General features: G+C 40.4%; 1 protein-coding gene across 10 annotated transcripts in view; it reads right to left on the bottom strand.

The window, feature by feature from the left end:
- The window catches only part of LOC124147073 (leucine-rich repeat-containing protein 49-like), a 69892-nt gene extending 42349 nt beyond the window's left edge, over window positions 1-27543 (bottom strand). The window contains exons 1-7 of one of the 10 annotated variants that reach the window (XM_048402936.1): window positions 27149-27536; window positions 23052-23075; window positions 19186-19263; window positions 18596-18719; window positions 17498-17539; window positions 5959-6135; window positions 2145-2250 (exon numbers count right to left, since the gene is read on the bottom strand). In XM_048402936.1, the coding sequence (XP_048258893.1) occupies window positions 2145-2250; window positions 5959-6135; window positions 17498-17539; window positions 18596-18644 (374 nt within the window). In that variant the 5' untranslated portion in view covers window positions 18645-18719; window positions 19186-19263; window positions 23052-23075; window positions 27149-27536. Of the gene's footprint in view, window positions 1-2144; window positions 2251-5958; window positions 6136-6807; window positions 7025-10166; window positions 10368-12386; window positions 12635-17497; window positions 17540-18595; window positions 18720-19185; window positions 19264-23051; window positions 23076-27148 lie in introns of those variants that run through there. The other 9 variants (XM_048402919.1, XM_048402923.1, XM_048402940.1 and 6 more) reach the window with 9 other exon arrangements.
- Between the last annotated feature and the right edge of the window lie 28 nt (window positions 27544-27571).

The following is a 27571-nucleotide window of genomic DNA, read 5'->3' as shown; positions in this document are numbered from 1 at the left end:
CTCAACTGTTACACCCAATTCCTCAACTGTTACATCAGATTCCTCAACTGTTACACCCAATTCCTCAACCGTTACATCCAATTCCTCAACTGTTACACCCAATTCCTCAACCGTTACAACCAATTCCTCAACTGTTACACCCAATTCCTCAACTGTTACACCCAATTCCTCAACCGTTACAACCAATTCCTCAACTGTTACACCCAATTCCTCAACTGTTACACCCAATTCCTCAACCGTTACATCCAATTCCTCAACTGTTACATCCAATTCCTCAACTGGTACACCTGATTCCTCAACTGGTACACCCAATTCCTCAACTGGTACACCCAATTCCTCAACTGGTACACCCAATTGTTACAACCGATTCCTCAAACATTACATCCGATTCCTCAACTGTTACACCCAATTCCTCAACTGTTACACCCACTTCCTCAACTGTTACATCAGATTCCTCAACTGTTACACCCAATTCCTCAACTGTTACATCAGATTCCTCAACTGTTACACCCAATTCCTCAACTGGTACATCAGATTCCTCAACTGTTACACCCAATTCCTCAACTGTTACACCCAATTCCTCAACTGTTACACCCAATTCCTCAACTGTTACATCAGATTCCTCAACTGTTACACCCAATTCCTCAACTGTTACATCAGATTCCTCAACTGTTACACCCAATTCCTCAACTGTTACATCAGATTCCTCAACTGTTACACCCAATTCCTCAACTGTTACACCCAATTCCTCAACTGTTACACCCAATTCCTCAACCGTTACATCCAATTCCTCAACTGTTACATCCAATTCCTCAACTGGTACACCTGATTCCTCAACTGGTACACCCAATTCCTCAACTGGTACACCCAATTCCTCAACTGGTACACCCAATTGTTACAACCGATTCCTCAAACATTACATCCGATTCCTCAACTGTTACACCCAATTCCTCAACTGTTACACCCACTTCCTCAACTGTTACATCAGATTCCTCAACTGTTACACCCAATTCCTCAACTGTTACATCAGATTCCTCAACTGTTACACCCAATTCCTCAACTGTTACACCCAATTCCTCAACTGTTACACCCAATTCCTCAACTGTTACATCAGATTCCTCAACTGTTACACCCAATTCCTCAACTGTTACATCAGATTCCTCAACTGTTACACCCAATTCCTCAACTGTTACATCAGATTCCTCAACTGTTACACCCAATTCCTCAACTGTTACACCCAATTCCTCAACTGTTACACCCAATTCCTCAACCGTTACATCCAATTCCTCAACTGTTACATCCAATTCCTCAACTGGTACACCTGATTCCTCAACTGGTACACCCAATTCCTCAACTGGTACACCCAATTCCTCAACTGTTACACCCAATTCCTCAACTGTTACACCCAATTCCTCAACTGTTACAACCGATTCCTCAACCATTACATCTGATTCCTCAACTGGTACACCCAATTCCTCAACTGTTACACCCAATTCCTCAACTGTTACACCTGATTCCTCAACTGTTACAACCGATTCCTCAACTGTTACAACCGATTCCTCAACTGTTACACCTGATTCCTCAACCGTTACATCCAATTCCTCAACCGTTACAACCAATTCCTCAACTGTTACAACCAATTCCTCAACCGTTACATCCAATTCCTCAACTGTTACACCCAATTCCTCAACCGTTACAACCAATTCCTCAACTGTTACACCCAATTCCTCAACTGTTACACCCAATTCCTCAACCGTTACATCCAATTCCTCAACTGTTACATCCAATTCCTCAACTGGTACACCTGATTCCTCAACTGGTACACCCAATTCCTCAACTGGTACACCCAATTCCTCAACTGGTACACCCAATTCCTCAACTGTTACACCCAATTCCTCAACTGTTACACCCAATTCCTCAACTGTTACACCCAATTCCTCAACCGTTACATCCAATTCCTCAACTGTTACACCCAATTCCTCAACTGTTACACCTAATTCCTCAACTGGTACACCTGATTCCTCAACTGGTACACCCAATTCCTCAACTGGTACACCCAATTCCTCAACTGGTACAACCTTATACCAACAATCTCCTGTAACCTGAGCATCATGTGTTCATGTCAGGTTCATGTCCTAACTCACCTGTCCAAGTTGAGTCTGTCTGGGTTTGATGCCCGTTCCTCCGGGGCCCTGTAAACCACAGGGATGCCGGGCGCTGATGGACTCTCAGCAAATATGACCCGGTCACCTGTCAGTGATAGAGCGATATAATGATACAGTGAGGAGCACAAGGAGGAAGGTTCTGTGTGATGTAATAATGCACTCAGCTAGATTCTAGATTCTGGACCTGACAAACCAGTGATTGATATTATGAGCAATGTCCACTGTTGTCGGGTATGATGATATGCAATCAACCCAGGTACCAAGCCTTACCACCCATTTCATTAAGTCCCCTCATACATTAAACATATGTTACTGGGGACCTGTTCTCTCCTGTGAGTCACTCACCACTGGCGGGGGAACTAGAGACGTGTGCCGGTCAGGGGATGTGTACAACAAAGAGAAATACACTGGCGGGGGAACTAGAGACGTGTGCCGGTCAGGGGATGTGTACAACAAAGAGAAATACAGTGGCGGGGGAACTAGAGACGTGTGCCGGTCAGGGGATGTGTACAACAGAGAGAAATACACTGGCGGGGGAACTAGAGACGTATGCCGGTCAGGGGATGTGTACAACAAAGAGAAATACAGTGGCGGGGGAACTAGAGACGTGTGCCGGTCAGGGGATGTGTACAACAAAGAGAAATACAGCGGCGGGGGAACTAGAGACGTGTGCCGGTCAGGGGATGTGTACAACAAAGAGAAATACAGTGGCGGGGGAACTAGAGACGTATGCCGGTCAGGGGATGTGTACAACAAAGAGAAATACAGTGGCGGGGGAACTAGAGACGTGTGCCGGTCAGGGGATGTGTACAACAAAGAGAAATACAGTGGCGGGGAACTAGAGACGTGTGCCGGTCAGGGGATGTGTACAACAAAGAGAAATACAGTGGCGGGGGAACTAGAGACGTGTGCCGGTCAGGGGATGTGTACAACAAAGAGAAATACAGTGGCGGGGGAACTAGAGACGTGTGCCGGTCAGGGGATGTGTACAACAAAGAGAAATACAGTGGCGGGGGAACTAGAGACGTGTGCCGGTCAGGGGATGTGTACAACAAAGAGAAATACAGTGGCGGGGGAACTAGAGATGTGTGCCGGTCAGGGGATGTGTACAACAAAGAGAAATACAGTGGCGGGGGAACTAGAGACGTGTGCCGGTCAGGGGATGTGTACAACAAAGAGAAATACAGTGGTGGGGGAACTAGAGACGTGTGCCGGTCAGGGGATGTGTACAACAGAGAGAAATACAGTGGTGGGGGAACTAGAGACGTGTGCCGGTCAGGGGATGTGTACAACAGAGAGAAATACAGTGGTGGGGGAGCTACAGATGTGTGCCGGTCAGGGGATGTGTACAACAGAGAGAAATACAGTGGTGGGGGAACTAGAGACGTGTGCCGGTCAGGGGATGTGTACAACAAAGAGAAATACAGTGGCGGGGGAACTAGAGACGTGTGCCGGTCAGGGGATGTGTACAACAAAGAGAAATACAGTGGCGGGGGAACTAGAGACGTGTGCCGGTCAGGGGATGTGTACAACAAAGAGAAATACAGTGGCGGGGGAACTAGAGACGTGTGCCGGTCAGGGGATGTGTACAACAAAGAGAAATACAGTGGCGGGGGAACTAGAGATGTGTGCCGGTCAGGGGATGTGTACAACAAAGAGAAATACAGTGGCGGGGGAACTAGAGACGTGTGCCGGTCAGGGGATGTGTACAACAAAGAGAAATACAGTGGGGGGGGAACTAGAGACGTGTGCCGGTCAGGGGATGTGTACAACAAAGAGAAATACAGTGGCGGGGGAACTAGAGACGTGTGCCGGTCAGGGGATGTGTACAACAAAGAGAAATACAGTGGCGGGGGAACTAGAGACGTGTGCCGGTCAGGGGATGTGTACAACAAAGAGAAATACAGTGGCGGGGGAACTAGAGACGTGTGCCGGTCAGGGGATGTGTACAACAAAGAGAAATACAGTGGCGGGGGAACTAGAGACGTGTGCCGGTCAGGGGATGTGTACAACAAAGAGAAATACAGTGGCGGGGGAACTAGAGACGTGTGCCGGTCAGGGGATGTGTACAACAAAGAGAAATACACTGGTGGGGGAACTAGAGACGTGTGCCGGTCAGGGGATGTGTACAACAGAGAGAAATACAGTGGTGGGGGAACTAGAGACGTGTGCCGGTCAGGGGATGTGTACAACAGAGAGAAATACAGTGGTGGGGGAGCTACAGATGTGTGCCGGTCAGGGGATGTGTACAACAAAGAGAAATACAGTAAACTATTTTCATAACAATACGCTTATTACATTTGTTTGTTTGTTTGTTCGTTGTTTAACGCCGCACTCGACAATATTCCAGCTATATGATGGCGGTCTGTAAATAATCGAGTATGGACCAGACAATCCAGTGATTGACATCATGAGCACCGATCAATTGGGATATGATGACATGCATCAACCAAGTCAGCGAGCCTGACCACATGATCCTGTTAGTCGCCTCTTACGCTTATAACAAACTAAAGGATATATAACAAATTGCATTTTTAGGTTACGGCCATTTGCTGTATATATGCTGTACATACGCCTATTACAATTAAAATTATAGGTCCCTTCGAGTTTGTTATAACCATAGTGCTTAAATTTTGTTTGCATTTATGGAGGTATAAACATAAATACCGCTGAGCACACTGTGTAAATCCTCACAGCTACGAGATTTACACAGTGTGCACACCAATTTCTAAGTTTATACCTCCATAAATGCAAAAACATGTTGAAGTCAATTCTTTTAAATATATGTAAGACAAACAGTCTGACTGCTCATTTAGCCATTAACACACAAACCTGTGGACAACAACACAAAATCTGTGACATCATTCAGCGCAATAATACAACAAATACAACCTTTTTGAAGCTATAATCAGCCAATCAGGAAACAGCAGTCCGCTAGCGGGCATGGAATAATATTCTTTGCTTCATGCAAGCATAAATGCAAAACATTTCTTCGTTAGCCAATCAAATGGCATGGAATCAAGTATGATTTGTTTATTATCCAGTAATTCCATTTTATGCCTTAAACCTGAATATCTTCCACACACAAGTGTAAATCACATAAAAGACTTCCTTTTGTTCTCCCAGCATGAAGGATGTCCCTGAGCAAGCGATTACGGTTTTATTCACACCAATTTCCATTGGATCTTGAAAACTTAGTATTCTACGAAGTCCTGTGGCTGTTGGAACCTCAGTGAGATTGAGAACTTTTGCCAGTAAATCATATTTCATGGTCTTCTACCATATATCACTGTGTACAAGACGAGTTTTGCGTACCTAGAATTGGGGGGCTTTCAAAGGGGGTCGTCTTATACACAGGGTTGAAGGGTTTGATGGTTTTTTCCCCAACACAAAGACATATATCACCTATATGTAACAAGAATGATCTCTCCTTTCCAAATCAATAACTGCAGTGAATATGACTTCACGATTTTGTATTCTAGATAAATCACCAATGCTAATTTTTTAAGTTTGTATTATTTACAGAAACGCCCACACATGAGAACCCTAATCTTAACTTGTTTAGAACTTAACGCAGTAGTTCATAGATCAAGTACTGATGTAGGGAGCTTATTGAAAACATTTGCTTATTTATCCAATTTAATACTTAGTATATTAGTCTGGTTTATCACATCAAAAATACCATTAATCATAAATAAACTTCTTTCAAAACAACAAATATTACAGAAAATCACTGCAAGTAGAGACATTTGTTAAGAATTGTCCACATCTTGTGATCACCAGTGCAGGTTACCTGGTAAGAATGCTGCTGCTTTCTGAGCTTTAGGTGCAAACTGAGCACTGTGTGGGTGGGAGCCGACACTTTCATCATCATCCGGGCTGACCACATCCGGCCGACTCAGGTCATGTGCACATGCTGCAGCTGGAACTATTGGTCTCTTGCCACCACGGTAGTGTATCGGGATCTTCTCTGAAATAGGAAACAACTACTGTTACAGCAACTACAGCAGCACCGACAACAGCATCACTGACAACAACCACTGATGCAGCACCTACAGCATCACCGACGACGACATCACTGACAACAACATGATCCTCCACATGTCCATCATGGGTGGACACAATTCATCACATCCAACTAGTCCACAGCTTATTTCAGACTAGTGGTTTATGCAAAATAACTAGATTTGGGGAGAGTCCATCTAGGCTTCAAACGCACTTGGATTAACTGACTAGTCAGTGCTCGTAGCCATGTCTAGTCCTGTTGATGATGTTGTTCCTGCTGACATACATCTTCCATGCATTCAGATAAAGGGTCCTGGATCCCTGTAGCTTGCACCCCTAGCATGCCTAGAGAATAACATTTCATTTCAAATACTGCATATTAAAAACATATAGCGTGCAGATCATGCTGATATTGGGTGATTTTATGTACTTGTGAACCCATCAAACACGTATTTGACAGGAATATTTTGAGGGAAAATGATAACCTATTATTTTCAATATAAAGTAATCACACATGTGCTTTGAAATTATTTCCACAGCAAACTTCCATAACCACAATTCCATGATATACACAGCATGCACAGTGTTGTAACCAACATCCCCACACTTGAGGTAGTGCTCCCACCCAAAGTCTTACCCCCACTCAGGGTTGAAGGCGACACCCCCTTCAGCAGAAATATGTCTGAGATTTTCATGCTTCAGATCACTGTGCCGAATGAGATTGATATATACACCAGGTTGTCAAGCCCATAAACGTCACTGTGCGCTAACAGTTTGATCACACTTATGTTACAAGAACTGAGATGTTTCTTCACGGTCTAGCGCCTGTATGCTGTCCAGGTCTAGGAATCCCCAATTACTGCCTTTTGTGATACTAGGCAGTGTCTCTGTGTAAACAGTTATCATGAAATGTAATACTGATATACATTACAACATCTGAGTTGGCAGACAAGCAAAGCTGTGTCTAAACAGTTTTATCAAACTGCCAAGTTGTGTTCAGTAAAACCTTTGCCAACAAATGGGGAGGATACACATTTCCAGTAACCCTGATGGACAACACTAGTTCCATGGTCCACTCTCACAACCTCAGTGTACCAGAAGATACAGCCCAGGCCTGCCAATTTGTCCAAGCCTATCTCCCTTTAAGATGTGTTCAGTAAGAGCTTAACATCAAATGCCTGGTGATACACATTTCCAATGACAATCCTTGATCATGTTAGGAACAAAACTAATTCCATGTCCACTTCCACTGGGTACTCCCACAACCTCATGTATCAAAACACAGAACTTCCATCAGGAAGGATCACAAACGACACATCCGTGCAATTCAGGCTTCCCATTAGCTTTCTATCCACATAACGATCCACTCCCCCCAGGAATGTCTAGCTGTATACACTACACGTAATAGTGTGTGTCTCCAGCCCTGCTCACAACTTCTAGCTGGTCCTCAGCCATGCTTCTCCCTAATCTTGTAGGCTGTAATAACAACCGAGCGATCAAGTCTCCTAGAGCTCTGATACCTGCCTGATAATGTAAGCATTCAACCGGTTTGGGATAAGATGTCATTGACAGGGAGAATTCCAGGCTGATAGTGTTCCAACGGGTGGTCATTAATACTGGAAGTAATCAGATCCCTGACAACTTGGATCAACACCAAATTTGTACGATTCAAAACTTATCTGCATAAACCCTGTACAAAGAAAGGAATTCATGAACATGATACTAGACTCGCATGGCGGTTGAAATGAAAGAAACAATATCAATCTAATAGCAATCAGCCATTTGATCATGTTGATTTATTTCAAAACCAAATCACAGAAATGTCTGCTGGGATAAGTAGACTTTCTTTCAGCGCGGCAGGTACACTGGTGCGTGTCTGCACAACCTGCTCCCTCCACCCTGTGGACCAAGATGCTTCAGTTAGCCATGTGGTATAATGTCTCTAGGCCAAGGATCAGTAGGGAATGGGTTTGAATCCCAGATTTTCATCAATCTTGACCCTTCATCTGGGTGCCGTTGTACAAAACAACCATAGCGCTAAGACTATCGTAGGTCTATGTTCAGGTATGGGAGTTACGATCACGTTAGGGACAAGACCCTGGTCCTGATGACTACCTCAACTACAGATGCTACCCTGTTTCAATGGATGACTGAGTGACTCAGGTCAGTCACGTTTGACAGTGACTTAGTTCGGTTGTGTTGGTCTGTTCTTAGTTTTAAAACCTACGGGATGCATGTGGTAGATGTTTACCACTTTGGCAACATCCAAGAACACAGGTATGTTGCTGAGAAACCAACGATACTAACTATGTCAAATCTGGGATTTGAAGACACAAACAAGAGGTTCTGCATACAATGGGACTTCACTCTGCACTGAGACTTGAAACAACTCAGAGCGCTGTGACACCTCCCTAAAAAGTAAGTTTTTTTCAAAAATAATGTCCTCGATACCCTGCATTACTGAAGCTACAACAGAACCATGGTGCACACAGTACTTTAGCCAGCAAATCATATGCCTCTTCTTTCTTATACATGAAGGTCAAAGAGCCATTTCAAGGCAGGGATCATATTCTTTAAAACTACAATTAACACAAATGTGTGCTTATAAACATATTTATGTGGACAATCCCACATCATTTCATTGTCAGAACGTTTCCATATGTATATCCAGCTACTGATTACACTACTCCAGGCCACACAAGTGATTCAACAGTTTCACTGATCATAGGTTGTGGACTTCTACGTGTCACCTTCAATTTTTAGAGAATTATTTTGGGGTACTTAACAGCAGAGTTAACAATGGTTGCCCACTTCAATTCTTTCATAAGGCATTTTGATGATTTTTAAGGATTACCAACCTGAGCTCTCATTGCTATTATATTACCCTTGTATATGGGCCACTGGCCTCATGTACAGAAATAAAAAGTGAACTGCAGAGTTAACAATAGTTGCAATATTCAATTCTTTTTCAAGGTATTTTATCAAATTTTAAGTCCTTTTCACAGTGGCTCCTGAATACCTTGGTAATTTGCAATCACCACATCCAAGGTGGTTCTTAAATGCAACACCCTTAGTAGTTCCCGGTGGTTCTAACATGTAACATCATTGGTAGTTCCCAATCCCCATATCCGAGGTGGTTCGGACATTTAACATCATTGGTAGTTTCCAAACACCATGTCCAAGCTGGTTCTGACAGGTAACATCATTGGTAGTTCCCAATCCCCATGTCCAAGGTGGTTCTGACATGTAACTTCATTGGTAGTTCCCAATCCCCATGTCCGAGGTGGTTCTAACATGTCAAATCATTGGTAGTTCCCTATCCCCATGTCCGAGGTAGTTCTGACATGTAACATCATTGGTAGTTCCCAATCCCCATGTCCGAGGTTGCTCTGACATGTAACATCATTGGTAGTTCCCAATCCCCAAGTCCGAGGTGGCTCTGACATGTAACATTATTGATAGATCTCAATCCTCACGTCTGAGGTGGCTCTGACATGTAACTTCATTGGTAGTTCCCAATCCCCAAGTCCTAGGTTGCTCTGACATGTAACATCATTGGTAGATCTCAATCCTCACGTCCGAGGTGGCTCTGACATGTAACATCATTGGTAGATCTCAATCCCCACGTCCGAGGTGGTTCTGACATGTAACATCATTGGTAGATCTCAATCCCCACGTCCGAGGTGGTTCTGACATGTAGCATGATCGGTAGTTCCCAATCCCCATGTCCTAGGGTTTAGTTTGTTTGTTGTTTAATGCTAAACCCAGCAAATATTCCAGCTCTATGATGGCGGACCAGACCATCTAGTGATTGAGAGTCAGCAAACCTGACCACCCTATCCCATCAGTCACCTCTTATGACAGCACGGGTTGCTGAAGACCAGTTCTGGTCCAGATCTTCACAGGTTACACCCTTGGTAGTTCCCAATCATCATGGCCCATGTTCTATCTTGTTCTTTAACACTGAACATAGATGTAGACATGTAATTTACTTACCGTGTTCCTGGTGTTCTTTAACACTGAGTACAGCTTGCAAAAACGTGTGCAACTTTCCATGCACATAGCACTCCTTACACAGCCTCTTCTTATCCATAGCTGACGTTCACTTCTCAACATGTGGTCTCTACCATTTCAGTGGCACCTGTCTCCAGGTGGCCCCAGTGTGGTGTGAGTGATTAATATCTCGCTACAACTCACCAGCCACAGCCGGCAGGATGCTCCCGCACAATGGAGGTAAGAGGACAAGTGACACACAATCTGTGTCACAGAGACGTCACACATCACAGCCTCTGTATTTCATGTCATGTTTAAGTGCCAGGATTACAACAGATCTGTGTTGATCTGTTTTACAGATGTGATAATGACTACTCAGTGATCAGTGTTATTGAGACCACAGTCTGTTATATCAACAAGAGTCAATCAGGTTAAAACATGTCGAATTGAGAATGAGTGAGTGAGTGAGTGAGTTGGGTTTAACGCCGCTTATATCACGGCGTGTCAGCTTAAGGTGTGAGGAAAGCCCGAAGTGATGCAGGTCTCAGACGTTTACCACTTCGGTGAAACCCACGAGCACGGGTATGGTGCTGACAAACCTAGAAACATAATCGGGGCGAACCGGGATTCGAACCCACAATCATAGGTTTCTGGCGTGCCCAAGGGACGCAACTCTGCACAGCGAATCGCGGCGCCTTAGACGACTGGGCCACCCGTGTCCCCAATTGAGAATGAAATGATTCAAGATAATAGTTATGGGGAATAATGATAAATGGAAAAGATTCTTTTGTATCAAATCATTTTCATAAAGCAGATGAGATCAAAGAAAAGTATCAATGAAAAGTATCAATTGTTTGTGTGTTCGTTTGTTTGTTGTTTAACGCCGCAATCAGCAATATTCCTGCTATATGACGGTGGTCTATAAATAATCAAGTCTGGACCAGACAATCCAGTGATTGACATCATGAACATCGATCCACTCAATTGGGATCGATGACTTCCATCAACCAAGTCAGCGAGCCTGACCACCCGATCCCGTTAGTCGCTTCTTATATTAACAAGCATAGTCACCTTTTACGGCAAGCAGGGGTTGCTGAAGACCTATTCTACGCCAGATCTTCAAGGGTCACATTGTGTGTTCATGAATACTTCAAACAAATGAAAGATCTCAGCATTCATGTCAATGCAGGTGCCTGATCATGTTGTTAGAACAGCAACTTACTTTCTACACAAATGAGTGAATTGGGATTTATGCTGTTTGAAAGTATTTTAGAAATATCACCCATGAGCATGGGATTCAAACCCAGGACTGGGGTTCCTTGCAACTAAGGGGCCTAACTCTCAGGACGTCAGACCACATGTAAAAATATACCCCTCCTATAAATTGGTCTGATGGATAATAACATCTTGTATATATTATAAGGAATAGTATAGCAGTGTTGGGAATCCGTTGGGGTTTTATCATTCATCATTGGGGTTATTATCAGTTAGTTCCATCAGATCAATCATAGATTATAGTCAAATATCCTTTTCTGTGTGTAGTTTCAAGACATTAAATGTCAAAAATTTTAACTTGATTTCGAGGTTGTTATTCCAAGAATGAAAACACTGGTTGTTGATTGTCTATAGATGATAAAATGTGTTCATGAGTAAATATTTACAGAAGAATGTTTGAATATTTTGAAAACAAAATTGATTTGAAAAAACCCATTTCCTCTCAAAATTTGATTATTTTCATAACTAACAGTCACACGCATTGCTTCGGTGTTGGGTAACCAATCAGTCATTCATTATAATCAATCATCAGCACACCACTATAGGACATATATATTTTATCCCCTCTGTGGATTAAAACCCAGGTGAAGATCATGACTAGCAACCTCATGAACCACAAGACCACCCATTGTCCCCTTTAACTGTGATACACATGGACTATATTTTGAACATTGCTGAAAGTATTCACCCACTAGATCACTACACAACTTTGGCCACTAGTCTGAAGCCCGAGTCTAGTAAAATTCAGTTCAGTCTAGTCTGAAGCCCGAGTCTAGTATAATTCAGTTCAGTCTAGTCTGAAGCCTGAGTCTAGTAAAATTCAGTTCAGTCTAATAAGTTCCAGTAACAAAAATCAAATTAATGACCCTAAAATCTCCCGAAAATGGAGCCAAGAGCCAATACTCAAAACTGTCCAGCACCAACTGCGACATTGGTGTATCAACTCACCCTGAGCATCTAACAGTTGGACCAGCTTGGCAACTATCTTGGCTCTCTTAACATTTGGAGGCTTCGTCCGCTTCATTTTAAATACTCCTTCATAGTAGGAACAGTTGGCAGGATGCATGATCACCACAGCCCCACTTGTTGCAAGTCTGTACCCTCGACATGCGATATCACCACCGCCCCACTTGTTGCCAGTCAGTACCCCTGACATGTGATATCCCCTGCGACATGCATGCACTCAGTGCAAGGTGTGGATGAGTGGAAGATCTACACCTTGACTTGTCCATGCTCATTACTAAAGTCAACACACCCAGGCTGACTGTATGGTCAGCTTGTAACTACAGCAAATAGAAACCTGCCTGTGTACATAGTGCAGACAAAATATTACAACCATATTAGAGCCAATAAATTGTAATATTTACGACTGATCAACACTTGAATTATATGTCAAGTAAGTTGCTCTACCCAGCATGTGTCGATGGTGAGGTGAGGTGAAATTGGGTTTAACGTCGCGTCCAACATGTGTCGATGGACTGGCATCAGCCTGAGGTCAGTGATTTCATATATAAAAACAGAGGTTAGGGACCTTTATTAAAGGGGAGGAGAGGAGGGAGTGTATGAGTGTGTATGGGTGTGTGGGTGGAGGGGTTGGGGGGGGGGGGGGAGAGGGTTGAGTGGGGCTAAAAAATGACAGCGAAAGAGGTGGGGTGGGGGCACCCAAAAATGATAAAATATTACATGTATTTGCAGGGGGGATATATTACAAAAATATATTACATAAAGGGTGGGGGGGATCAGCCAAATATGATACAGTTCTGAGGCCAATTCTTTTCTCCCCAATAATAAATGACCATTCCCTTAGTGTGTACAAGGCATTCCCATCTTATGGCAGTTTGTTTAAGAATTCCTTTGACAAGAATTGAGTGCCGATGTCATTTTATTAAAGTAATCCTGTAATGGTTGTAATCAGTTTTACAGTAATTGGTAGCAAAAAGATTTCAGCAAAGAATTCAATCAATCAGCAGTCAGTGGCCTGACATGTCAAAGCCAAGGTTACCAAGGTTCTTGGATAAAAAAAGGCTGTACCATCCTCAATTACCCAGTATATAATACATGTATCTCCATTTTATTTGGATCAACACCTGGACCCATTCACCAACATGGATTCACTTTCAGAAGTCATGCATCTTCCCGAGGCAAGAGAGTTAACTTGACTATAAAAGTCCAGTTTCCACCCTTGCCAAACTAGACTGGAATTCCTGTGCTCGATCGTAGCGCCACCAGTGGTTATTATGAGTTATGTCCCTTCTAAGCCTCTCCTTTGGACCAATCCGATTCCATCACTTGCATTTGTTTCAAACAAAATGGCGGCACCCAGTCAAGACGATCTGATCGATCATCAAGATCTATCTACATTGTGATAAAACGGGTCTTACATCGCGAAGTGCATCAAATCACGCGAGCACCTTGATTAAATACATGAAAAGGTTTGGAAAATATCTGTTGACAATGAGTTGGCGGTGCACATGCTTTGCAAATCCTGCAATCGACCGAAATCTGCAAGACAGTTTACGAACCGGATTTCGATTTCGTTGCACGATTTTGATTGGACTATGCATAGACCCGTTAGTCCAGCCAAAATGTAACTCCATAATACCAGTCAAGTTCGGCAAGGGTGGAATCTGGACTTTTAAAGTCAGTTAACTCTCTTGCCTGGGGAAGATGGAAGTCATGTGACCATCCCCATCTCACTAAGATACGAGGATTTTCTCTCACTCAGGATCCGGATCTGAATGGAAGGCTATATGTAGCAGCATGTCCTTCGAATGCAGATCGAATGAATGGATCCAAGGTATGTATTATTTCAGAATGGAGATGTAATACAGATAGTTTGAGGATGAAGCACTATCATCTTGTTGCAAACTGATTCGGATTTCCTTTATTATAGAAGAAATAAGTGTCTATAGCACTATCACAACTAAAGTAAACCTGTCTTTAATCATGGTACCATTCATCAGTGTTACAGTAAGTGCTCAGAATAACACTTTCTTCAGCATAATTGAAACAAGGGAAGTGAAATATTTATAGAACCTATGTTGGACGTTGTGTGGAAGTCCAGATTATGAGATTACCAGAGATTTCACATGAGAATAGAATATGCACTTGGAATTGTGGGCAGCTGCAGGCCTTACAGTATTTTGCTTGGTTTACACATCCGCGAAACTTAAAAATTGTAAATCAAGATGAAAAAATAATCAGAATGACAAGGGTAAAAATTGCTTTGACCAAAAAAAAAATTCCCACAAAAAATGATCATTATATTTTTTTCACCTACTGATCCAAATCAATCTTTAATATGATTAAAAAATTCTGTACATGGCATCTACTGACCATATTTTTCTCTATCAAGATCCGTAAAGCAAAAAGAAAGAAATTGTTTGGCCTCACATAAACATGCATTGTTTTCCTCACAAGCATGATAAACATGACATGTAGGGAGATATAGCTCCATATTTATAATATAGGTCTTGATTTCCTGCTTAAAATGTTCAAAATAACACGATTTAACAAAAATCTTTCGTCAAAATATGAAATTCATCATATACGAGGACAGTACCATAAGTGTAATTTGATTGGCTGCCTTAGGTCACGTGCTCAAATTTGACCAATCATGAATCTTGAAGCAGATTTTGTCAAGAAAGCGTCATTAGAAACCAATTTTTATCCAATAAAATCGCACGTTATAGCTATGCAAAGACTCCAGGCGATGTTTACCCATGTAGATGACAAAACACAAGCTTTCTAGTGATGTGTCATATGTCAGTCTTAGACGAACGTGTTATTCGTACAAAGCCTCGAAAATGGAGGTATGTCTTCATGTTACTGAGCGGACAGCCGCTGTTATCGGGAAATGGGTGATGACAGATACTATTAATAATTCTTTTTAAAATAATGTTCCAATTACGCAAACAATGAAATAGGTAAGTGGATCTTATATGTGCCAAAATCGTCAAATTTTCGCTTCCTCGGTCCTTAATCTGGACCTTAAGAATGTGTTAGCTTACATGTTTATATTTACAAAAAAAGTTGTAAATGCATTATTAAAGTAATGTTATAAACATAACTTTCATATGTATAAACAATAGGATTAGACCTTTCAAATGGTGTGTAACAGATAGTAGCAAAGATGTTTTACAAGCAGATATTTTCTTTGATGAATGTTGGCGTCATCTATCATACAAGAGCCTCTCAGAACTCAAGTGTCACAGCAGTAAACGCTTCTGGTTGACTGGTGTTGAAAGAGTTAAGGAAAGGTTTGGGTGTGTTAGGGGTATGTTTGGGTGTGTTAGGGAAATGTTTGGGTGTACAAAGGGCAGGTATGGGTGTATTACGGATAGGTTTGATGTATTATGGGTAGGTTTGATGTATTTAGGAAAGGTTTGGGTGTGTTAAGGATGTGTTTGGGTCTGTTAGGGGTATGTTTTGTTGTATTAGGGGTAGGTTTGAGTGTGTTAGGTGTATGTTAAGGTGTATTAGGGGTATGTTTGGGTGTATTAGGGGTAGGTTTGGGCGTGTTAGGGGTATGTTTGGGTGCGTCAGGGGTATGTTTGGGTTTATTTAGGGCAGGTTTGGTGTATTATGGGTATGTTTGGGTGTGTTAGGGGTATTTTTGGGTGTGTTAGGGTGTGTTAGAGGTGTGTTTGGGTGTATTAAGGGCAGGTTTGGGTGTAGTAGGGGTAGGTTTGGGTGTGTTAGGCATATGTTCGGGTGTATTAGGGGTAGGTTTGGGTGTGTTAGGTCGTTTGACATGCTCAACCTGGACAGAACACATACATGTGGGTGCACTCAAACAGTTACACGTGTACAAATATACTCAGTAAATTTCACGATAAGTTTGAGATTCAGACAAATAACCAAAACACACAATGACAATATGCAGCAAACCGGGGCAACCTACCGGTACCAGGTTTACTGTTAAAGGGAGCTAAGGGAAGGAGGGAATACTGTCTACATGGTGGTAGCCAATCCTCCATACACTCATTACTTATGCTGTCACATGTAGTCACACATACAATAGTTCTGGGTATTTATTTACGGAGTCTGAAACATGACACGAACACAGACAGGTGCTGACCACCTCCCTATATTTGGCAGCTGGCATACATTTCTATTGATGTTATTACATATGTCAAATATTAGTATAAGAAAAGTGAATATTGGACAAAAGAGAATATAAATGCAATAAGAACAGGAAAAAAATATATATAAGCTAATGTTTAATGTTAAGTAGTCATGGTATTGGTGTATATAATCGAAAAGTTTTGAAAATCCACTTCTATAGGCCGGTATATGACTAAAGCAGAATCTGATGACCATGCACCGCATGTCAGTTTTATCATCAAAAGCAATGGCCATTAGCTAGTATCACCATATCAAGCCATCAGCTAACACCTCACATTTGAGGGTTTACTAGACTCATGCTGCTACCCTGATTTGTGAAGTCAGTTGGTACACATGCTGCATGGTCCAGGATTCACCCAATGAGAGGAATATTCACCAGCCAGGGACCACGCCAGCAGGGTGAGTGAGTGAATTGTTCATTATTAGCAAACACTGTAGCTATAAGCAGCCAGTATTTTGACTGAAAATATTATTGCATACATAATACTCAATAAGCAGCAATAGACAACAGAAGTTGAATCTGACCTTGGTGATGCAGCTTCATGTACAGACAGTGTTTGAAACAAGTATGAAAGTCAAAGGGTCCTGGTCATAACCCTAATGTTAATAGTGCAATACTGAGGGGATCCCTAGGTTCACATGCTTCAGATAACCTCAAGGACCCCAGGGCTCCCTTAATGTCAAACACTTTGCAGACACACTCTGCCTGTTTCACTGTTAGCTCGGCCATCATTTGTTCAGAAATGCAATGTCAAGGTCGTTCTTGAAGCTGCTACAAATCCTATCAAACATTGTTGAGTCTTGACACGTCTACCTGAAGCTGATCATTGGAGTAATAACTGTCATAAATGTTTTGGAATTTGTGTGTTTAACATGTTTAATAGTCAGGAACCACACAAGTGAAGATGCATGTGTCACTCAAACATACTTACGTTTCATCTTTGCTAATGAATTAGCATCATTTCTCTGATTTTCTGGAACACATTTTACATTTTCACAGGGAGAAAATAAACAAGTCTGCCTTATAAACTTGTTCAAAACATATAACAGGTCAAAGTTCATAACAATAAAGGATAAAAAAGAGAAGATAACTCTTGTATCAGAAGAATTCCCATTCATCATGTACACAGAAGACATCACTGACAGCTGTGTTCCATAACAGTGCATGATGACATATTATCTAATTAACTATTTTAGTCTCCACCTACGTCACTGCTAGATTCATCCTATTTATATTTTAAGGCTTATCAGCTCCATACCCATGTTTAGGGAAACGGTCAAGCTGTAGATCTATATGACTCCTCTAAGATCAAGCTGACACACCTTGTACAACCGAAATACTGTTAAACTAAACTAACTCACTCACTCACTCATTTATCCCCCAATACCAACAGACAATTAGAATCTCTTGTGTGTTGCCTTCTTTCATTACCATGGTTACTTGATGAAATACACAAACATTTATGTTTCATGTGAATCACATCTGTTGACAGTAAACTTACACATATGTTAAGAGAACAGGTTGAGCAGTTTGTTTAAAAATAAAATGTTAAAAGAAAATACTTCCCGCCTCACACCAAAAAACAAAATGGATGAGAACCTAAAAATAATATATTTCACGTCCTAATGACACATTTCAATCCCAAATGCCAATAACATTTCTATATCCAATCCTCGAAGTTATTCTAGTTAGATTACCTCTATACATGATATTTGGCCCAGATGCAAAGTTAAAAAACAGGGAGTACTGGTGGTGGAGATAAATGTTTTCTTGGGACAACAGCCTGCAAAAACTTTATCCATTTAAGCATCACCACTCCCCAGATGAGTAAAAAAATCAAAGCTTCTTTTGGCAGGAAAATATTCTCTATACAACAACCACTCCACCAAAAATACATTGTTTAACATCTTCTTTAAAAAGAAACAAAAATCTTGTTCAGCATCTTTTATTGTTTATATTTGAAACAGCTGACAAGACAGAATTCCAGACCAATCTCTCAATTCCTTATGGAGCTGACAGTATGTCTCACCTGCAAAGTTATTGAGGGTGAAGTCAGCTGTCTGGTTGTAGCGTCTCATCGCGATGTCGTTGGAGTGGGTCTGGCGAAACACAACTGTGGTGGGGTCGGTGTGACCCACTGGACCAGCGATGTGCTGAAACAAGCACAACATCAGATTACTGCACCAGCCCCTCCCAGAAACACATCACTTATACATCATCCTAAAGCACTGTAATAGTGACCACTGTGACATTCAAGGAAATGACTACCTCAAATTAAATATGATCAGGAAAGTATTGCTACAATAACTATTGACAGAGGATGTTATTTTCCTGTTATAGCTACATGTCTGAGTCTAATATCAATCACTACATACTCCACTGTTGAAATATTCTCACCATTCCTATTTCTCATCTTTAGAAATTATCACTGCATCAAAATCAACAGTCTACAAATCCACTAATCTAGACTTAATCCTAAGGAGAATAGAACAGGTTAATTCTACCATGATCCCTGCATAATTACGAAATCTTGGATTTATATTACAGTAATTTGAAAGAAAGACTTCTCCCAGTCTAAGTGCAGGTGAGTGAGGTAATTAAGACAGGTGTGTGACTCACCTGGAGACGGGGTTCTCTGGTGAAAGATGTGCTAGTAGGGAGTACTTGGAGTGACAGAGTAGAGGATATTACCTGGGTCTGTAACACATGCATGTTATACACAGTTAGTACTGCACAGTGAGCAGGGAGAGGGTTAACAGAGGATATTACCTGGATCTGTAACACATGCATGTTATACACATTTAGTACTGTACAGTGAGCAGGGAGAGGGTTAACAGAGGATATTACCTGGTTCTGTAACACATGCATGTTATACACATTTAGTACTGTACAGTGAGCAGGGAGAGGGTTAACAGAGGATATTACCTGGATCTGTAACACATGCATGTTATACACATTTAGTACTGCACAGTGAGCAGGGAGAGGGTTAACAGAGGATATCTCCTGGGTCTATAACACATGCATGTAATACATAGTACTCCGCTGTGATATTGCTGGAATATTGCTAAAAGCGGCGTAAAACCATACTCACTCACTCACTATACATAGTACTGCACAGTGAGCAGGGAGAGGGTTAACAGAGGATATCTCCTGTATCTGTAACACATGCATGTTATACACAGTTAGTACTGCACAGTGAGCAGGGAGAGGGTTAACAGAGGATATTACCTGGATCTGTAACACATGCATGTTATACACAGTTAGTACTGCACAGTGAGCAGGGAGAGGGTTAACAGAGGATCAGGTGTATGATGAAGACAGAGAGACAGTTGTTGATGACAAGAGTTCTGAAACAGCAGCCTTTCAAGAATACAAAACATAATCAATGATTCAGTCTGCTTTTGATATATCTATACAATGTAAAAACAGTGATAGGGATAGAAATACTGATACTTTTACGGCATATTTAAAATTTGACACTGTTGATTGAAACTACATTTACACCAGGATCTACATGTGTCTTCTCAAGGATCTGCTGTAGGGTCTACATGGGTCTACAGTAGGGTCTGCATGGGTCTACTGTATTGTCTGCATGGGCCTACTGTAGGGTCTGCATTGGTCTACTGTAGGGTCTACATGGGTCTGCATGGGTCTACTGTATTGTCTGCATGGGTCTACTGTAGGGTCTGCATGGGTCTACTTTATTGTCTGCATGGGTCTACTGTATTGTCTGCATGTGTCTACTGTAGGGTGTGCATGGGTCTACTGTAGGGTGTGCATGGGTCTACTGTAGGGTCTGCATGGGTCTACTGTATTGTCTGCATGGGTCTACTGTATTGTCTGCATGGGTCTACTGTAGGGTGTGCATGGGTCTACTGTATTGTCTGCATGGGTCTACTGTAGGGTCTGCATGGGTCTAATGTAGGGTCTGCATGGGTCTACTGTATTGTCTGCATGGGTCTACTGTAGGTAGTGCATGGGTCTACTGTATTGTCTGCATGGGTCTACTGTAGGGTCTGCATGTGTCTACTGTAGGGTCTACATGTGTCTACTGTAGGGTCTGCAAGGGTCTACTGTAGGGTCTGCATGTGTCTACTGTAGGGTCTACATGGGTCTACTGTAGGGTCTGCATGTGTCTACTGTAGGGTCTACATGGGTCTACTGTAGGGTCTGCATGTGTATACTGTAGGGTCTACATGTGTCTACTGTAGGGTCTGCATGGGTCTACTGTAGGGTCTGCATGTGTATACTGTAGGGTCTACATGTGTCTACTGTAGGGTCTGCATGGGTCTACTGTAGGGTCTGCATGTGTCTACTGTAGGGGCTGCATGGGTCTACTGTAGGGTCTGCATGTGTCTACTGTAGGGTCTGCATGGGTCTACATGGGTCTACTGTAGGGTCTGCATGGGTCTACTGTAGGGTCTGCATGTGTCTACTGTAGGGTGTACATGGGTCTACTGTAGGGTGTGCATGGGTCTACTGTAGGGTCTGCATGTGTCTACTGTAGGGTGTACATGGGTCTACTGTAGGGTGTGCATGGGTCTACTGTAGGGTCTACATGTGACTACTGTAAAGAAAAAGAAAACAATACTCATAATAATGTTATTTATTTTAAGCAAGCTTGGTTTTGACTTTTTTAGTTAAGTGTCAAACATACAATACTTGTTTGACTTTCTTTATAATGCATGTATATTAGTCTCGAAAAATATTAAAACAAGATCTAAAATCGGTCTTTGCATCACTTTTATAAATAATGCATGAACAATTTCATTTCTGTATAGATGCTGGTGTACAGGGACATGCAGCAGGCAAAATTAATAATGTTTCAAAATCATATGAGATTAATTTCCTAAAAAAGACGTTTAACATTATGTTTAACACAATGCCAATTTCAATCACACTGTATTTAGGTCTAATTTGAAGAGAGGCTCGTGCAAAATATAAACTGGTCTTTTTTTAAACTCTAATTCAATGAAACATTTAGAAAACAGAGGAAAACTTAGACAATACGAACATAGACAATACTAATCTTTTAACTTCATAAAAACTTCATACTTTTCATATTGTTACAAATAGCACCTGCTGTCTATTAATGTTGATCAATGAGTTAGGGTTCCTATCGCATACCTTACATCACATTATTTTATTTAATAAGTTATGCTACAGATACACATATAGCATATACCACAGCCACGTCATACGGTCAACTGTTGATTATCTCATATCAATGTTACTACATATTCATAAGTACAAGCAATGCCGGTCTAGACTGAGTGTATAGACTACATATAGACACAAAACAAAGCCCTGATTACTGAGCACCAATTTATCACGATGTAACTGACATTTTCATTATCTTTTCACTATTGACTACTGACTCAGATTAAGTTTTTTCTGTAGATCTACAAAATGTTGAATATTGATAGGTTTTCAATCATTATCAAATAAAATGATAATCACTTGGTTACATACCAAAGTGATCCTTATTTGACATGGAGGCTATCACAAGTTTAAATCTAACAGATACAGCTAACTGACACAATTTGATCAATGGCGTGATGGCATACTAAAATATATAAGACATTTATAATAATGTAGATGATAAAAACATTTTGATAATCTTTAGTCTTCTGCTAGTGACAGCTCCAGTATTTACTTGTCAGTGAGTGGGTCATGTGTTGTGTTTAATGAAACTGGATTATTGCTGCTGTGAGAAGTATTTCAGCTCTAACACCACTAGTCAACTTAATTATACTACTGAGGGAGGAAAATCCAAACTGGTGCAGATGATAAATGTCTACCACTTTTGTGACACCAACAAACAGGGCACGGTCCTGAATACACAACTATCATGTTTGGGACAATCTGAGACTGGAACCGATTTCTATAGAATCCTGGCATCCTTAAGACAGGGTTTAACACCATGCAGAAATGTATGTCAAGTATGCAGAAATGTATAGAATGGATGCAGAAAAAAATATATATTGCGTCCCGAGGGAAGCACAATAAAATCTTCGTACCAAATGCCAAAGAAATAAAAAGCTTCTGTAATTAAAGTAATTATTAAATTGTACAGAACAGAACACCACGATTTCATAACTTTACAGGAACCTCATATTTCCTGTAAGGACCCTTGAAATTAGTAATTGGGGGTCCACTTGACCCTTAGTTTTGTAGGTCAAGGTAAATCCCTGTAAAGGGATGCAACTCTGCACAGCAGCTTGCAGAGCCTTAAAAGACTGGGCAATGGGGTGCCCCTAAATTGTCAGTTACAGCTTGAATGACATTTTCGTCTGGCAGATTGAAGGCACAGAGTGAATGAGTAGCCATGTGTATTCAGCTGTATCAGAGAAGAGAGCAGTAACAGGTCTAGGGTGTGAATATGGCATACAAGGATGTAACGTAACAAGCATAATGAATGCATGCATAATACAAGCCTTGAAGTGTATAACTAGGTATAGAACAAAGTAGAAATTAACATTAACCTGATGCTTTCACAGACGTTACCACTGAAACACAAACAAGTACAAATCAAGTACACACCTGATATAGTATGACAATAATAATAATTAATAACAAAATAATAATAACAAGACAAAAAGTAAGCAGGGCTCACTAATCCCCCCCCCCCCCCCCATGTTTACATTTTGTAGTTTATCGGACATGTTTTGGGACAGTTAAGTATGATGAGGGCTGGCAACATTGGAACTTTGGAAACTAATTTATACACTAATGGCGGCAACTTAGTTAACCCTTTATGTGTGGAAACAAGGTAGTGGACATGGTGGTATATTGGACAAATTGTTATATTTTGTTGAAGTGTTTAAATAAACTTAGGAATTAGGGTGACTGAGTTTTCTATTTTATTCAGAACTTGTACAGATGATGGCATGATACGAGGACTGAGCGACAAGTTGGGCTTACGCTGTTTAGGCTTGATATTGAGAATTGCAGGTCAGCTTAAGGAAAACTCCAAGTGGTAATCTTACACATTTATCACAAGCATTGATATGGTAGCTGACAAGCCAAGGATAATAATAGAGGGACATCTTGGATCTGAACCTACATTCAGGAGATCCTTGTAGTGCTAAGGCATGTAACTCTACAGAGTGATTTGAGGTGTCCAAGTACACAGTCACCTATGGCTGACAATGAGTAACATCTGTATCAAATTATCATCTCTCTTGACATGGTCGGCAGAGGTAGAAACTTACAGTTTTGGTCCACTTGTCCTTATAATGATAACTTATAGTAAAACATGTGAAAAGGACAAATTTCTACTTACTAGACCTTATGATACCTTAACTATAGTACAGTTTGGCAAGGGCTACGGGACAAGTCCCAATTTCTAACACTGGTTGGTGTCATTGAATGTGGGGGACTATATATTCCTTAGCCACAAGAAAATTATTTTGAAAATTGTAGAAACTTTCATTCTTATAGAATTTACATTTATACTGTACATATCTGTGTATTAACATATTCCTGACATTCTAGGATTGTGAAACTGTTCCATAGATAACCAACTCCCAGCACCGAGGTGACATCCTAATCCTACTGTAGGTAATCTGGGGTCAGTAGACCCTGACTTGATTACCGGTGTGTCCCAGTGGGAGGTGTGAAGCTATACGTTACTGTGTACTTGTGACAGTGTAACTCACATATCAGCTTACAACAGCCGTGTCTAGCAGGTGCTCACATTGTGTATTACCCTGTCAAAGAAGTGGATTCTGTCATTTCATGCAGAACTTAATCCCAACAACTCATTTCTATTGACTGAAGTTGAAAATCATAAACTGTTAATACGGTACGATAAAAACATAAACTTCCTGTTGATATCTTTCTTTGACTTACAGAAGGATGTGATGGACTATGTAAGTCTTAACATGACAAAGTCACCTGTTTTCATGGAAAATAAATAACATTAATCATGTTACAATAAAGTCATTATTTACATGAAACATGTGAAATAAATAATTGCCATAACAAAATATTATATTTGGGAAAACACTTTCTTTGTTAAGTACAGATTCTTACTTGACTTACATGTTCAAAGCATGACAGAAATTGATCTGAACATTGTACTAGCCTGACCTAGTGAGGACACTTAAATGTATGATAAAACTGATGTTTAGTACAACCTTGAAAAGATTTGAAATCAAACCAATATTTTTTTATAACATGTACAAGGCAATTAAATCATGCCTGTGCCGTTTCTACCACATATTTAGTATTGATATATCGACTAAGTATCATGATATATATTGAGACATTGATTAATACTAAAATAAATTATTCTGTACCAGGGTATGTGTATAGATACAAATACAAATTTCTAAGTACCAGTACACCTGCAATTAATCGATTTAATGCTAAATAGGAAGAGCCATGAAAATGTTTCAAATTGAATATTCTGCCTTCTCTTTGTCCATCTTATCTATGTATTTTGAATACATGTCAAGCTTTGGTGGCAGTGAATTATTAATTCAGTATCAATATTAATAAATCTGTATCGATACAGCAATGGTATAAAATGTACCGATACATCAATATTGCAATATATGCTGACATCCCTCCAGAATGAATTAAGGGTTAAACGATACATTCATACACCGGTGCATCGTTTTCACAATATGTTTTTTTCTGTATCGATACAAGACGATAAACTTGTTGAAATATATTACTTACTAATTGATTAATGCCCCCCACCTTCCCAGCGCTTTTGTCAGTCAAATATTGCAAAACGAGTTTAACTTAGTGTTTCTTGTTTACTAATACAAATACCATATAGATATATTTTTCTAGAATTTGATTGCCCATAATTAAGGGTGCATATGACACATGAGTGTATATTCTACGCGAATAAATAAGTCTTGTGAACATTGATCAATCGTAAGGGGTGCTAAATGGGATTGTTCACTAGCCAATATATTAGCAAATACCGCCGTGGGCCCTTATTAGAGCTGGGCGCTTATTACGTCGAATCAATAGCTGCTACAACCATGTGTCTGCAACTAGCTTTTCCTTTAGAGCCTGCTCTGTAATATAAAGAGTCAAGACGTTTCCACTTGACTTGACGTAATTATATGGGTATAGCTGTATCGTGACCTATGTATCATGATACATATCGTATCGTGACCTTATTGTATTGTTTTATGCCTATGATGAATGTACATCAGTTGTACATGATATACAAGATATAGATCCATATCAAAGCACCAATACAAACATGACAAAGATTTCACGTTACATTATCTGCCATCAACTGTGATGCTATCACAACAGACATGGACACAGCAGGTGTCTGATACGCCTCCACATGGTGAATATGAAAGTAAGGGAAAATGATATACTTTCACAGTGCGTTGTGTGATATGATCTCATCAAAGACTGTGCAACTGTATCAGGGATTTAATATTTCTGTTTCCAGTAGAGGGATTGGATATTTATGTCCTAACAAATGCTTCATTTTTTTATTTGTTGCACAGGTCGGCTTGATTAATTCTCCCAGCTGTATTTACCATTGGTAAAAACTAGTTAGAGACTGTTTACTTTGAGAATGAAACTGACTTGATTCAATTACGTAGATTAAGAAAAACAACATGACATTCTAAGACACATCCAGTGTTATTTACAAGCTTTACAAATTTATACTGCCTCCAAAGAACCCTGATTATAAGTAAATATAACAGCAATCTTGTGATCATGGTGATATTACTTGATATTTGTCAAATACAGGTACCCATATTGACTAGCTTAAACTGTCCATAGTTAACGTGACATTAGTTAAAATTCTGTCAATTAGCTCATTACGTAGTCATGTTGCTTCATGGCACCAAATGTTTTCAGTGTTTTTAGCAGGGGGTCCTTTTAAATATGAACTGAGACACTATTTGACAGGACACTTGAGATACTGCTCTCACATATTGTCAATATTTCACAATAACAGTATTTGTGTGCAAAAGCTGGAAATTATCACTTCAAACATGTCAAACTTAAAGAGGATTTGTGAACATGATCAGCTGATAATGGTTATGAAATCTGTGTAAATATCAATGATTACCATGTTTTAAGATGTATCATGTGTTAATGAGAATCTCATAAATCTTTAAAAAATTATAATCACTGATAATTACACAGTTTCACAACCATTATCAGCTGATCATGTTTTTTTGATAATTTCAACAAATGAAGCAATAGACATGCATGTCTCATAAAAAGATACATTTACAAAGAAAATGAAACTACATTGGACACCTGTAATAGAAATGATTTTACATCTCACAAGCATCTGCTAGCATAATAGCCTACAGCTTCAGTAATGTGCTAATTTATTTTTTTTGAAGTATGTAGGTTTAGCTTTCAATTATTTACCAATTTATTAATGTTATTTTTCAAAGGACAATTATTAGACAGATTGATAATTGATTATTATTAATTAATGCCATTCTCCCACTTTTAGAAATAGAATAACATCAATATTGATCATTCAATAAAAAATTTCAAGAGAATAAAAACAATACAGACAGACCCAGAATGGAAACATAACAAATAAATAACATGACATATATTTTTGGCATACCTCTTTTGCAACTGTAAATCTGCTTCTGGGTTTACTGTAGTTGTACATACTTCAATGAATGCACTACGCTACGAAAGCTGACACTACAAGTAAAAGGCTGCCTAATGTCACTCAACGTGATATGCATGTTTTCATTATCTTGGATAATCTCCTGTCAATCAGAGCAACTGATCTGTCAGACTCAAACTTGTTTGCAGTTCAACACTCGTGTGTGTAATCAAACAGCATGCACTGGTAGTGATTTTCATTTTTCAAAACATGCCTTTCTGTTCATTTCAAGGAAACCTGAAGAAACGTTTTGCTGTGTTGTTTCATCCCATGGCTGCGAACCGACGCGTTAGAAACCCATGCCATCAAACACATTCCACAAACATTGCCGCCATCTTGAAACTTAGGAAGCTTTCTAACTGGGCATGCGCAAAG

This window comes from Haliotis rufescens, unplaced genomic scaffold, assembly GCF_023055435.1.
Source record: "Haliotis rufescens isolate VD_foot unplaced genomic scaffold, xgHalRufe1.0.p SCAF_1, whole genome shotgun sequence".
NCBI classification, from domain to species: Eukaryota; Metazoa; Mollusca; class Gastropoda; order Lepetellida; family Haliotidae; genus Haliotis; species Haliotis rufescens.
The sequence above is the reverse complement of the archived record's forward strand: the minus strand, read 5'-3'. Positions and strand labels throughout refer to the sequence as shown.